The sequence below is a fragment of the Aulostomus chinensis genome, chromosome 21 (assembly GCF_037954235.1).
Source record: "Aulostomus chinensis isolate RoL2024-O1b breed Wild chromosome 21, RoL_Achi_v1.0, whole genome shotgun sequence".
Classification (NCBI taxonomy): Eukaryota; Metazoa; Chordata; class Actinopteri; order Syngnathiformes; family Aulostomidae; genus Aulostomus; species Aulostomus chinensis.
Genome location: NC_141340.1, coordinates 3320704 through 3335382, shown reverse-complemented (window position 1 = coordinate 3335382; position 14679 = coordinate 3320704). Strand labels below are relative to the sequence as shown.

The 14679-nt window shown below is 43.2% G+C and overlaps 1 protein-coding gene across 1 annotated transcript in view; it reads right to left on the bottom strand.

Moving 5' to 3' along the window:
• Positions 1-14679, bottom strand: part of LOC147241358 (cadherin-18) — a 95426-nt gene that overhangs the window by 26931 nt on the left and 53816 nt on the right. The window contains exons 5-7 of the mRNA XM_086191099.1: positions 6438-6605; positions 5343-5530; positions 4980-5233 (exon numbers count right to left, since the gene is read on the bottom strand). Coding sequence (XP_086047225.1) covers positions 4980-5233; positions 5343-5530; positions 6438-6605 — 610 coding nt within the window. The remainder of the gene's footprint in view (positions 1-4979; positions 5234-5342; positions 5531-6437; positions 6606-14679) is intronic.

The following is a 14679-nucleotide window of genomic DNA, read 5'->3' as shown; positions in this document are numbered from 1 at the left end:
GCTAGCGATGGCTAGACATAGCACTCATGACCACAGTTCATTCACAGTTGCAGCCCAGCTCTAATTGTAGCTTGATGTGGCCACTGAATTGTGCTCATTGTCTCACTGAACCAAGGAAGTATTGATTTATTGATGAGAGTTTGTCCACCTCTGCAGCTCTCGGTGATGGCGGTGGGAGCGCCAGGTACAGCTCAATCAGTCATTTAATCAAACCTCGCCCTGGTTGACCTCTTCCTGAAAGCAGGAAGAGCCAGCCATGCATGTTTAGCTTGAAGCTAATGGCTACTGACTGCTAAGAACGACAAAAAAATGTCACTTTAAAAGCAACAACCAAACTGTGACGCTTCCGGTTCCGCTCTACTATGAACAACGGTGGCACTTGACCAGCCGGTGCAGTCAGCCGAGCCGTGTCACTCACACTCGTCTGACGGGGAAAAAAAATGTGGCTGGCTTTTCCTGTGTCAGCTCACAAAGATGTAATGCAGCAGGGAAAAACATCTTTGCGAGGTCAACAGCTGTTCAAAAGTACTTGAAAGAGAAAACACACTGGTTCGCCAATTTGGGGTGTAGTCGTGCTGTAAGTTTTGTAAAAAACACGTTGTTTTCAAGCTAGCACCTCACATGAAGATGCCTGTGTGATGAAACATGGAGACTTCCCAACTCAATGTTCTTGTTCCAGGATCTCATGCGATTAGATTGATATTCAGACACAGTTATCTGGGGTTAATGTGTGCGCAGTCATTCATAAGTAGGTAGTAACTACACTATCATCAGGTTCCAGGCCAATTAAAGCCCGTGTAGCAAGAACTCCTCGTTCCTCCTGTCACAGCCACACCTGAACTGTGGCTCTATAGACCTGCGAGCCGCTCAGAATAGTGCTGACACCGATGATGGCTGACCATAAACATAAGCCCCAGCTATTTCAGTTCTCACAACGGCAACAAAGCCATGTGTGATGCGTGCGTGGGAGGACTGTGAGGTAGTGTGGCAGCACGGCGCACCTTGTTAAACATCTGAGACTTACTCACTACACAGAATATGTTGAGGTGATGCATCAGCATCTCTAACAACACAAATAAATCATTAACTGGATGCACATTGAGCCAAGGGCTATGTTTCTGTTTCGTTTTTAAAGGTAAAAATCATACTCAAATGAAATGTTATTACTCTTTTGCCATGTTTTGGTAATTGAATAATTAGCGAGATCATACAGCATTGAAAATGAATTTGATTTAGGAGTGCGTCCGCATGCACAATGATGCTGCAAAAAAGTGTGCAAATGGAAGGAAAAACCTCGAAACTCAACATGACAGAAACAAACCTCTTTGGTAGTTTCGTCACTAACGGTAAAATCTAAATATCCTGACAGCTGCGGCGGAGCCCAGGACCGAGCGCCACGTAGCTGCAGATGCTTATGAACCGTGAGTGTGTGTGAAGCGGCTCACCTGTCAGAGCTGACAGGGGAAATATAAGGCTGTTTGCTGTTAGAGCCTGACCCGTCCTGTCCTCCGCGTCAGAGATAATTTATAATTACAGGCAATTAATGACGTTACCACCATTGTGCATCAATGTGGATGCTGCTGCTGTTCAATAAACTCCAATACAAGGCCCTACAAACAGCTCCAAAACCAAGGTTACATTCATTAACATCTCATTAATCTAACTTCTCACTGACTGTAATTGTAATAGAAGGCGAGGAAATGGTAGCGGCAACTGAATGAGGAAAAATGATGGAGACGATGGCAGGTTTTGACGCGTTTTGACCTTTTCCTCTGAGCCTGCCGCTGCTGATAAGGTTCACTTCTAACCCTTACGTTCAGTTCTTACTCTATAACTATTGAGCATCCCTTTATGTACGGCGTCTACACTGACAGTTGTACTGCACGTATTATTCAGAATGCCTTGATAGACTGACATTAATAAAGGGGAGATTAAACATTGTAGAGACTGCTTTTTTTATTTCATAGTACTTTTTTTTTTTTTAAAACAACACCTGCATTAACACAAAATGGAAAACTTGAAAATATAAGACAGCACGAAGGATTTCAGTTAATCTCGTATCAATGAACGGCACATCGAAGCTCAAGATTCCCTGAAACTGACAGATTACAGGAGGTGCGACGCAAAAGGCCAAATGTGTGCCTTCAGCATCGTGGCACTGCAGAGGTCTCCAGCCTGCAGACTTCAGACAGCAGCTTTGTGTGGTGGGTCACGTCGTCCTCGTCCCAAGTGTGAATGATGCACGCTGTGTTTTTGGGAGGTCTGCGCCGCCGTCAGCTAGAGGTGTGCAAAACTGTGTGTTCTGAGCCCCGTGTGACGTTTAATCTTGTTGCTAAAATGTGGAGAGCTGCTCCTGCTCAGAGCTTCTCTGTGCAGAGAGAGAGCCTGCTAACCCACGTGATTGTTTTTTAAAATATTCATAAAGGAGGGTTTAAGAGGCTCCCTCTTATTTGGCATGAGATTTGTTTGGCAGTGGGCTTCCTGAGAGTGTGAGAACCAGCCTGAAACTGGCGTCTCACACCTGAAGCGTGACAGTTGACTACCCTGGGTTATGTAACTATGGCTATGGCCTACTTTTTCTTTCCCCTTATCTAAACACGACTAACTTTTGTAAGTAAGTAACTTTGTTTGTATAGCAGCTTTTATGAATAGATGGAACAGAGTGCTTCATAGAGGTGATAAGAAAAACATAAAAATAGACACAAAAAGAGTAATGACAGAGAAAAAAAATAGAAAAATATTCACAAAGGCAAGTCTAACCAGGTCCAGCAGCTTTTGAAGTTGTCCACACATAGGAAGTCCAATGGGTTTAAGTGGATGTCACTGAAACTCTTGCTGATGCCCTCTTCTTCTGTGGTAAAAATTGGGAGTGATGTGGTGTAGGACTGGACATGGAGGTGGTATCCCGCAGGGAGCTCAAAGATAGTCTTTCATATGTAGATTACTTTACTTTGTCACAAAAGTCTTAAGATTCTGACATAAACTAATATTTTTTTCTGAGTATTTCCATATTTCCAATTAAGAAAACAAAAGGGAAAAAACAACAACGACAAAACTTATTAAAGTGCTGGGTGATTCACCAGCCACTGCAACAGAAATGCCCACTCATTAGGCCCCGGTGAGAGGCAGAATTTGGATGTTCCACATGGAGCGCGGAGGTTGCAGAGCCTGTTTTGTTTGTAGCTTACACACAGCCTGGTAGCTTGTGTTTGCTAGCCCACTGTCCCACATCCATGGGCAACAGATCCGTGGCAAATGCAGGAACAAAAATAAACAGAAGAGGAGCTTTACAAAAACAATCAAGACGTCCAGTTCATTGTACAGCTACAGACTCAAGATGTCCAAAATATGAGGCACAGACGAGGTCCCACCTCTGCTGGCTGCCGGTTAGAAAACCAACAGGCTCCTCGGGCATCACCGAGGCTTTAAGGGATCCAACAATAAGCCGCAGCAACAGAAGATGATGTCTTATTGACACACCAGCAGGTCTGTTATTAGTGATTCCATCATCTCCATTGTGGTTGCATGGCTAATCAAATGAATACAAGCAGAGCAGGCTTGCTTGAGTGTAATGTCATGAAATGAAGTACCTGCGCGGCACGAAGCCAAGGATTAGTCCACCGCCCGAGGCAAATGTGAATCTTTTTTTCAGCAGTACATAAACTTGTGTTTAGAGTGCATACAAATGTGCTAAGCAGTTGTATTGCCTCGGGGTACTTCAGAGGCTTGCAGCGGAAAAAACAAAAACTGATGATCCCAAAAAAATTGAGGATTCACCACACACACTGCAGACTTTATGAGGGGATGGAGAATATTAAGGGCATGTATGGTACTAACAAGAAGCTTTTAACTTCCATTAAATCATAGGTTCTGTTTATGGGGGCAATCTCAGACTTACAGCCATAGTATGGAATGAGAAAATGGCACAGGGATGAGAAAAGTCCCTAATTTGAGGCCACAATTAAGTTCCGCATGGCAATCCAATAATTCCCCCCACCAAGAGCCAAAGGGATTCATTCCTACGTGAGATTAGGGATTTTTTTGGTCAAAAATAAGATAACAAAAGGCGATGGGACGCATGTTTCGTACATCAGGGTATCATTCACAAATTAATACAGCTTTTTTTTAAGCAAAAATGCAGTCGCTAAAAGGATAAATCCAACACTGGTAAGTGAACCATACAGATTCAGGACTTAATAGCGACTCGCTTCGCACCTCTTTCTTCACCATCTTCAGCATCTGAAGTCCTGCACAACCCGTCTCATGCAGCCAGAAACCATTAAGCGTCAAAATTCAGTTTCTAACTTGTTCCCTGGTTTCAGGTCGCACTCCTGCACCACTCTGCCTGACGGAGTCCATTTTATCCCTTCACGCCATTGACAGCGTCTCACTGCTGGCCTTTAAGATGACTGGAAACATGCAATTGCATGATTGCACGTAGATAAATGTACAAACATCCAAATACAGACACAAAATCAGGGATTATTATCTGGATCAATTAAATTACACATTTATAAAAGGTAAAGGTTCAGTTTTTTGATGTTGTAATGAAATGGCAAAGTATGGCCTCTGCTTAGAAGATAAACTTTGTCAAATTGATGATGAAGATGACTTAGAAGTTCGGCAAAAGCAACAATCTATGCAGGTTCTGCAGAAGTGAACTGAATCAATGCGCTAACCAGGATTAAAACGCTTACAAACCCCGATGGAAAAAGCTGCTATGTATCTATTAAAAACCCATTTTTGGCAAACAATTATTTGAGAAAATGAGTTACACATTTGATAGCAGTTCCAACTGCACCAATGCTGAGCCTCAAAATAAGCATCATCATATTAGAAACCTCCTCTACGCTCTATTGCCGTTTGCGTGTAAGTCTTTAGAACTATTGAGTGAGTGGAAAAGCAGGAACACAGCAGCTCCAGAACATCTGCAGTCCTTCCTGCAGGTTTCATTTGCACATGCAGGCGTAGCATCTTACCTGACAGGACTGTTCCTGCTGTCAGGATCTCGAGCCGTTACGGCGCCCACCTCTGTGCCGCTCGGCGCGTTCTCGTATACATCCATGATATAGTAATCCATAGAAAAGACAGGCGCTTCATCCACATCCCCGACTGTGATTTTAAGGGTGGCAGTGTCTTTGAAAGAACCAAGAAAGGAAAAACGAGGATCCACGTGTGTGTTCATCCCCTCAATATGGAGAGTGTAAGTCTTCTTCCTCTCGTAGTTCAGGGGCTGGTGGAAGAGATGCAGGAGATTTATGCTTAGATTGCAAAAAATGTAATTAAACCGGTCACATGGCACGTGGAAGAAGAGGGGTCTGTATGAGCAAACACGCTCTTACCTTTTTGAGGCTGAGGATTCCCTCCCTGGTGTCCCTGTCGGTGGAGATGGAGAACATGTTGGCCCCCTCCGAGTTAATGATGCTGTACTTGATGTCTGCATTGACGCCCAGGTCCTCGTCATTGGCTTTGATCTTTCCTACCGGTTTCCCAACTTGAGCTGATTCAGGAACATACAGCTGGTAATTTTCTGTGGATTGAAATTGATGTTTGCTTGTTTAGAGACAATACAGGCGACCATACACACACACACACACACACACACGCGCGCCCACACAAACTCAGGCGTTCTACAGAGAGTGCTCTGCCCTACATAGTATCGTGAAATGGCCTAGCTCAGCAATTCGATTCTGTCACCATTTGTTCCTAAGGGAATGTCATTAAAAATACTCTGCAGCGCCTCAATTGACATTAAATGTGTAACTGGGTTTGATAGCAGCGCAGTGGAGCAGATCTAACACTCAGAAGCAGGAGGATTAGTCAGAAAAGGTTCTGAAATTTTTTTTCAGAGTATTCAGACTGATATTACCAGGAAGTTTTGATGAATGATCTCATCAAATCCATTACTGAAAATATAATTGTGATTTTTTTTTTTGGGGGGGGGGGGGTGTTACTGACACACTATATACGTTGTACAGCTGGACAGTTCTGTTCTGGGAACGCCCACTGTGAGAGAACCAGTTCTGTTTGATGGGGGCCTTGCAGGACAAACAGAGCTGACGCTGCGGCCCAGTCTATGAACTGGGGTGGCCCCAGTTTATTTCAGGTGTTAGCGCCACAGTGGACATTAACTACATCAGCTATTCACTTTTATCCTGATAGCAATGGCCTGTGAAAAATAGAAGTAGTTAGCGATGTACGTAACTCCACAATCTATGAGCACTGGTGTAGCCCTCTAAGACTCTGGCTCCCTGCTCCACTGGCAATAGCTGAAGGAAACTTACACACGAGGGCACGGACGGAACTCCTGACAAGCGCAAGAAAAAAGTCCCTGCGTGAAGGTCCACTCATGGAACCCACTGACTCTTCTCTTCAAAAACAGTTTACCTCCTTCATGGCTTCTGAAAGGTGTGTTGGACCGTCTGGTGTGTACATACTTTGGGGAAACTTTGGGGGGTTGTCATTGACGTCTGTCAGGGTAATGTTGATGGTGGTGGAGCCAGAGAGGCCTCCGACCTGGCCTGCCATGTCTTTGGCTTGGATAACAACAGTGTAGTGTTCTCTGGCTTCGCGGTCCATGTCGGCTAAGGCAGTCCTGATAATTCCTGCAGAGCAGACAGGAAACGCTTTTAAAGTCACGGCACATTTTCATATCTGCATTTGTTTCTGATTTAAAATCAAGCTACAGTAAAGAGCAAGTGTTTCCTGTCCCACATACCAAGGTACAAAGCAAAAAGAGGCAAATAAACCATGTTTTTTTGGATTAAAACAGACATAGACACAGTTGTGCAAACATTGCCCCAAAACATCTTTCTTTCAGTTATGGATAATTCATGCGCTACTCTATCACAACATAAAAGTGAGCCTCCTCCTCCACCTCCTCCTTCATCCTCTCATTGTCAAGATTAGACTTCCTCATTTAACATTATATTCAAAATGACTACGCAACCTCGCTACTTTCTGAAGCGCCCACTCAATCACATTTCTCACCACAATAACACGGCAAACACGGCTGTGAACTCTCAAAATACTACCTCCTTGATATATGACTGCAGATCCGTCCACTAAATGGGCAGAGAACACAGATGAATTGCAAAAGAAAAAGCAACAAGCTAGGAAGTGATTTATGGTGTGTGATAGCTGCTGGTCTTGAACACGTGTTTTTCAAAGGCCGCTGGTGTGCGCCAGCTTAACGACCTGTGTTTACTTTTTTCTCTGTGTGTGTGAGAGTGTTAATTCACCATATTAGCTCCTGAAACCACATCACCACATGGAGCCTGATTTAATATCTTCCACCAGTTTGACCAGTTTCAGTGTTGGATCTGGCTGCCCCCCCCCCCGCCCCCAGTCAAGACCCTCAGGCAACTACTGAACCGGTGCTCACATGAACTTGTGAACCCTTCAGTAATATGGTTGACCAGGGACACCGAGACCCAGGAGGAAATAGGATTGTGTTGATCACAAAGGAAACATTGCTACTCTCGCCTCCTGTTGCGAGAGGAAATCACTGCAAGCAATTTTGAAAAAACGTTTTTTTTTTACCAGAGGTGGACATTTTTGCTTTCTTCCAGAAGGCTGTCGTAACTTAGATGAAGGAAGCAAAGGGACACACGTCGGACCGTTGAACGGAGACATGATATTGTTCGCTCTGTTTGGCGAGCTTGCATAGAAGCATGTGGCTAACTTTCATTACTTGATTCTTAGATGGCTGACTGCTTTATGTATGAAAAATGTTGGACACCAGTTTCAAGGCTTTTTCTCCCTTCTCCAGCAAGTTTGTGGAGTAGGTAGCATGCATTGTTGAAGTATTTTTCTTGTGCTGTATTCCTTCAACACCACAACGCTCTCTTGGCAAATCAAACTTGGGGCCTCGTCCACTTTTGAGAATAAATGCGACACCCAGAGGGAACTTTTACCCTTTTTCAAGGTTTATATCTAAAACTCTGATGTTGTTATCACCACAGCTAACGTTACTAGCCTTGCATATGGAGACTATAACTCTTTATAATACATCAAAAGTCCATTAATTTCCCATGGAAACCTTTGTGAATGCTCGTGTGTTTGACAATCTCCTCTTTTTTATGTTCTCACAATGACCAACATCAGACTGACAATAAACAGAACTGTTGGCACAGATTTTGGATAGCCAGTGCACAGGATGCTAGCGAACACAAGCTAATAGGCTACAAGTGAGCTAACAGGCTATTGCTAACGCTCCAGTTATCTCCAAATTGTAGCACGTAGATATTACACATGACTAGGTGTTGAAAAACAGACAAAATTCACCTCTAAATCAGGGCTACTCAGTGGCTTGGCTCTTAGCTTGTGGGAGTGTACTTCATTACTTCATATGTTACACAAAATTGCACACACCAGACAAACGTGTGGAAACGAGGCACGAGGCCTCTCTGCCTTTCTGCCTTCTGTTGGAATGAAGTTTGATGGCAACACTGACTTTAACTCATTTGCATAAAGCTTCATTAACACGATGCTGCCTTTTATTATCGATTTTTTATTTATTCATTTGTTTTTTTATTATTAGATATATAGATTTAAATGGTCTACCAGCCAGTTCCAGCCCTGGGGCCTTATTTTGTTAATGTGTATTTGATTGATTAAATTGCTGAATCATCACTGAATCTTGTTGTAACTGTGTACTTGATTGAAAATTAATTAAGTTGTTTACTATGACAGCGGAAAGTGACTGTTATGTTTTGCATGACTCATCATTTCTTGGTTAGTCATGTTTTTGGTTTTTTTGAGAAGACAAGAATGCCAATTTGTTTAGCAGCACTTAAGTACACTTACCGTTCATCCTGTTTCTCTACTCAAAACAGGATGAATGCGATAAACAGCAATTATTCCTAACCACAAATGTGGCTGCAGTGCTGCATGGTTGCTTACTGCTGACAGGTCAGGTAATCACGGAAAGTACTGGAATGACCAGGTAATGACGTGAATTTCACATTCATTTCCCTCCTTCTTCTGCTTCTTCTTCTTCTTCAGGACTCTATAGACAGAAACTAATCCACTTGCCTTAGCGGGAATAATCATTAAAAGTGGGTCAAGGAGCAAGACGGCCAACAGCATTAATATCCGAGGGGATCTTAGGTCACATATCATCTGTCACATTGAGCCGAGGCTAAAGTCCTATAGACAGCCAGGGAAGGTGGCTTCATCAGCGCCGAGTCAAACGTTAGAAATGTCAAACAGCACGACGGACCGGCTAATCATAATTATCTATCAAAGGAGAGAAGAAATAAAGTAATTAAAGGCTGAGGATGTTTTTAGACTCAAGATTTCAAGTAGAAATTTTCAGAAAACTCCCAGTTGACCCATTATTACATGTTCAGAAGTGGCAGCAGACATGGAGGAGCATTATTCGGTGCGTAAGTCAGTATTTTCCATTTTACTACACTTCTTTTTCACATTAATTTATCCATATGTCAAAGGAAAATGCCCACACGTCTAAGTAAGAATCAGAGACTGACAAGAGAACGAAGAGGAGCGGAACATATAGCTGTCGGTATCGCCTCACGTTGGTGTACTCAATTAAGTTTCATTCAGTTAAATGCCAAGTACACTGCGCACAACAGTGAAATGCATGTTTAGATATGCAAATGAGACATTTTCTAATTAGATATGTGCATATAATTACAATATTTGTGAACAGAAATATCAGCTTTGTACAAAGCCAAGTAAGTCTGTTTTAAAAATTAAATGTTAAATCAAAATATGAATGATACATGTTCGTAATAGTAGAATCAAGACTGGAAAGTGCTTTTACTACTGAAGATAAGATTTTCTTGCCCAGTATATGAAAAACATTTTGAGACAATGACCTTTTACATTTTTTTGGCAAAAAAAAAAACTAAAACAAAAAAACTAAAACAAAAAAAACAGTACAAGTGATACCAATACAATCAAATTAATAATAAGCATATAAATGTCTTACATCAAAAAATCAGAACTTTCTGGAGAAATTTCTTAACGTTCAAAACATTTGATGACTTGAAAAGGTTCTCTTGCTATAATCCTGTTTAAGAGGATGAGACAGATGACCTCTGGACAAATCGAGGACTGAGGTATGCTAACGTTTATGCTGCCCCCCTGCAGGACCACTTGTGCTAAGCTAACGGTTAACCGCTGTGGATCTCCATCTTCTCGTCCAAACCCTTGAGATATCAAACAAACGTTTCCCACAAAGTTGATCCGTTCCTGTAAGTATTAATAATGTTTTATGAGCGTCTCTCCCAGCAAATTTTTGTTAAATCCAATAAATGAACAGAAATCAGAGGCAAACTAGCAACACCTTCATGTGTAAAAGACGGCGTAGAAGTACTTTAAAATCTCACAACAGACCGGTGCAAATGTTTTTGCCTGGAGTGTTTCCCCATAAACATGTGAACTTGATGAGGTGCTGAAGATTCTATAAATCAGCTGTGAAATAAATGTCTTCCTCTACATCCACCCCGCCATGAATGACCTATTGATTCCTCCTGTTCATATTTCTCCTGTGGCTGATACTTCTGCCACTTTTCTGTAAAAAAAAAAAAAAAGAAAGAAAGAAGGAAGAAACGACTGACCACTGAAAATAGAGCTTTTAAATGTAAAATGTCACAGTCTGTGCTCAAATGGCTCTTCAAGGCTGCACGGATGCAGAATGAGCATTTGCAGGGTATTCTCAAAGATAATATGAGTCTGTTTTATGTACCAACTCTAGTCTGGCTCCTCTAATTATTGTCTGTAGTCTGTCTTCTTCTGTGGTGTCATTTTGTGTCTATTACCTCTGCTTTCAACTGGTAAGTGGGGCAGTGAGCGAGGAAGACACTAATGTGTTTGCAGGGCTTTATTCCCAGTGATATCAAAGCAAACAAATATATTTCACTGCCGGGTAGAAGCTTCTCTGACACTGTAAATGCAGCCAATTTTTATTTATTCGTATTTCAAATGTATTTTATGCACGCCCACTGCCAATTATTTACTCAAGTTTTCAATATTATTCCAGCATATTTGTTTTCTAGTTAAAAAACAATAATGAATGCCTATTCCAAATCTTTTCAGTTGAATGGTAAGCCTAATTAAATAGGAGACTACTGACCTGTGAGCTGGTGGTGAATATAGATTCATGCTGCACCACAGAAACCAACGGGGCAGTTACAAAACGCCTGCTTCACTCTGCAGCTGGAAATGCGCACAAGAGACGTGACCGCAAGAGATGTCGGGTTCTTGGGCTGCGGAAAAACCTCTTTTTTTTCATTGCCAGGACATCAGTAGTTGTGATTCTGGCAGCAAAACTGGGAACTCTTTGCAGGACGTCAAAGCATTCTAAGCTGTGTCTGTGGTGTTTTCAGCGACGTAGCAACACATTGTCAGCCATTTTTAAAATGAAAAATCCAGGTCATTTTCAGACATGTTTCTGGAGACTTAATCAGGTGTTTATAGTGAGACACCAGGACGTGAGTAACTATTTCTGGTAACAAAACCATGACTTTTTAGCGACACGTCGAAGCATTTTCAGCCAATTCTGGTGAAAAACGTCTGGTGTTTTCCTCTGACCGTTTCTTTTTTTTTACCTTGTCTCTGGTGAAAAACAGCAGGTGTTTTTTTTTTTTTTTGTAGCTGTTTTTTTTTTTTTCTTGTCACAGAATCAAACATTTTTTGTGATACTTGAGGTAATTTTTGGGTGTTTTTTTCATCTTTAAAAAAATCCCCGGGGGTTAGCATCTGTCAATAGCACATTTCTCTCAGCGTTTCCTCGCGTCTGAGGAAACTTGTAGGCTTCTGCACAACTAATTGTTTCATGGAAATACTTGGGAAGGTGAGTGAATACTTCTCTGAATAAATGAGACTGAAACCTTCAGAGTACTAATACTAGCGTCATGGCTCCCTCCTGACTCTTTATTTCCTCCCCCCCGTGAGATGTTTGCTCCACATTCTGGTTCCATCACCTGCAACAGTACCAAGACTCCACTCGTTGCCAAAGCGCCAGCTTATCTCAGTGCAGGTATGACTGCTGAGTAGCTTCGTGCCTGCCATGTTATCTCCGAAGAGCCTCGTGCCTCTGCCCAGGCAAACATCTCCACACCTCCTCGTGGTTCCCCGCCAGCCCACGCTCCAGACGACTGCCTACCCTCTCAGCACCAGATGGCTCGTTCATGTTCACCTGCTCAGCCTTGACTTTCATTCTCAGCCGCTTCTGACTCTACATACAATAAATTCACCTTTTACTGCTCAGCCTGCCTCCAGCGCCTGCTTTTGTGTCCTAAGTTCAACTTTGCCTGCCACGGTTGTGGATGTGCAGTGGAGGCAGGCAGCAAGGACTTGAGGAATCAATGGTTATTTAAAGCTAAATAAAACTAAACCGAGCAAACTGCAGCAGACAGCACGACTCAACCGGAGCAACTAACAGAACGCGAGAAACACTAACATGCAGGGCAAAAACATGGAGGAGAACTTGTGTGTTGTTACGGGAAGTCACACAAGAAAAACAACAGGTGAGGGAGGAACATTTCAGAATAATACAGGAACCAAAAACTGGAGAGTTGAATAAAGATGACAAGCCAAGAATAATCAAAGTTCGCTGCGTCCATGATCAAAGACCAAAGTCCAACAACCAGTAAGATCCAGACGGGACTGGGACCCTCCCACAGCAACGGGGGAAGAGACATCAGACAAGAATGAGACAGACCCTCGTTTCAGGATTATGTCTATCCATCCATCCATCCATTTTCTACCTCTTCTCCTGTTGAGGGTGGTGGGGGTGGAGCCTATCCCAGCAGCCTTCCCCCTGGACAGGTCACCAGTCCATGGCAGGGCCAACACATAGAGACAGACAACCATTGGCTCTCCCAGCCACGCCTACGGTCAATTTAGAGTCTGGATTCTCAATTTAGACTCCAACCTGGCACCTCCTTGCTGGGGGGCCACAGTGCTGACCACTGCACCACCGTGCTGCCTGGGGTTACGTCCATTTCAGCAGATGACGTTAAAATGTTCCTAGTGTAAATGTATTCGCTCTGTTTCAGCCGTCACTGTTGGAAGTTGACAAAGACACTCGGCACAGTGGAGCAGAGCCGCCACCGCCACCATCTAGTGGTTCGGTGGTGTAACTGCAGCACAACCGTCAACCCTCCGTGCAGACGTGCCAGGCTGATCAACGCACGCCTTCGTCGCATTTACCACAGCAACAGGCAGTCTCACAATTTCCTCACGCAAACATCGATGGTGGATTGGGTAATTTTCCTTTCATAATTAAACCATGAATGGTTTTAATCTCTCAGTACGAGTACATTTTGGTTTTAATTTTTAATTTTCTTAATCTTTTTTTTATTATCATCATTTCAGACATGGAATCAGATCATATTTTAGGTCATACTCCTGCAGAAACGGAAAATAGAGTCCCTCACACCTGTGAACGGGAAACTGCCGCTTTTTTGGAAATGTCAGGTCTCAACATGGGCTCTTTTTTTTCTTCTTTTTCCTGGGTTTCAAATCTAATCAAAGTCCTTGAAGCCACTTTTCCATAACGAGCCTCCACAAACTCTACTGGAAGTCTGTTATGAACTGCAGTCTTAGCATTACTTAACCTAGGGTCCTTGAAGCACACAGATCCTGGCAAGTGGACGCATTTTCCATTAAAACACCAGCAAGACAGATGATCTGACCTTTCCAGTCTCTTATTACCCCGTTTAGTCATGAAGGCGCTCCGGAGTAATACTTTCGCAGCAGAGGATTTCAAGAACAATGAGCACACACAAAAAAGGATGATGTTTTCTCCTTTGGGGGGGCTCCACTTTTGTAGGAAGTACGATCAGCTGTCACACTATTATTTGGAGGGAGACTGGTGATCACTGCAATACAGCTTCATTACAGTTGGACAATCACTGAGCCGCATTCACACTTGAATGAAATTCTTTAACAATACCGAAAGGCCACGGAGGTTTTCTCCGGGAGGGAGCGGAGAGGTGTGCCGGCGTGTTGGCACCGCGATGGCGCCCCTGGACCAGCTTCCCTGAGCCGTTATACCTCACATAGCCTCCGCCGAATCTCTATGGAACCCGTCAGTTAATTTAGAAAATAATTGAGAAAGAGCTGACTTCCTTCAACCCAGGCCAATTTGACACAGTGAGGTGGTTAGCCTCTTTCTCAACCTCCCCGGTCTATTAGACTTGATACCATCACGCTATCCACCTCTTTGTCTGGCTGGGAACTTCTAAAGGAGGACAATCTCCTGGGTGAACAAAAAGGATTATAGGAGATTACAAAAGGGCTCTTCAATCTCCAGCTTCAGGATTCTTGGTTTTGGGCTGATCCAAAACGATGTTCTCCCCCGTGTGTCTGCACTGTCACATTATGAGCGTTAGATAACAGCAGCGAAAGCAGCAATAATAATCTAATGACAGACGGGTGACAAGAAAAACCCTGCATAACCTCACGAATGCAGGTGCGTCTATGGTGAAGTGGTGATGAGGTCACCGGATTATGGTGATTGTGGTTCATGTGACTGTGCATCAGGCTGTTATTCATTTTCAAAGGCAGGACTTCAGTCGCCAGAGCAGCTGAAATGTAGCTTTGTGCAACTTAGCAGCAGATCCTTTGCCACTGGTGGCACATCTGGATCTGGATTTTCTTCCAGCAGAAGAAGAAAAACTCCGCCGCCAAGTTCTGCTCTGCTTT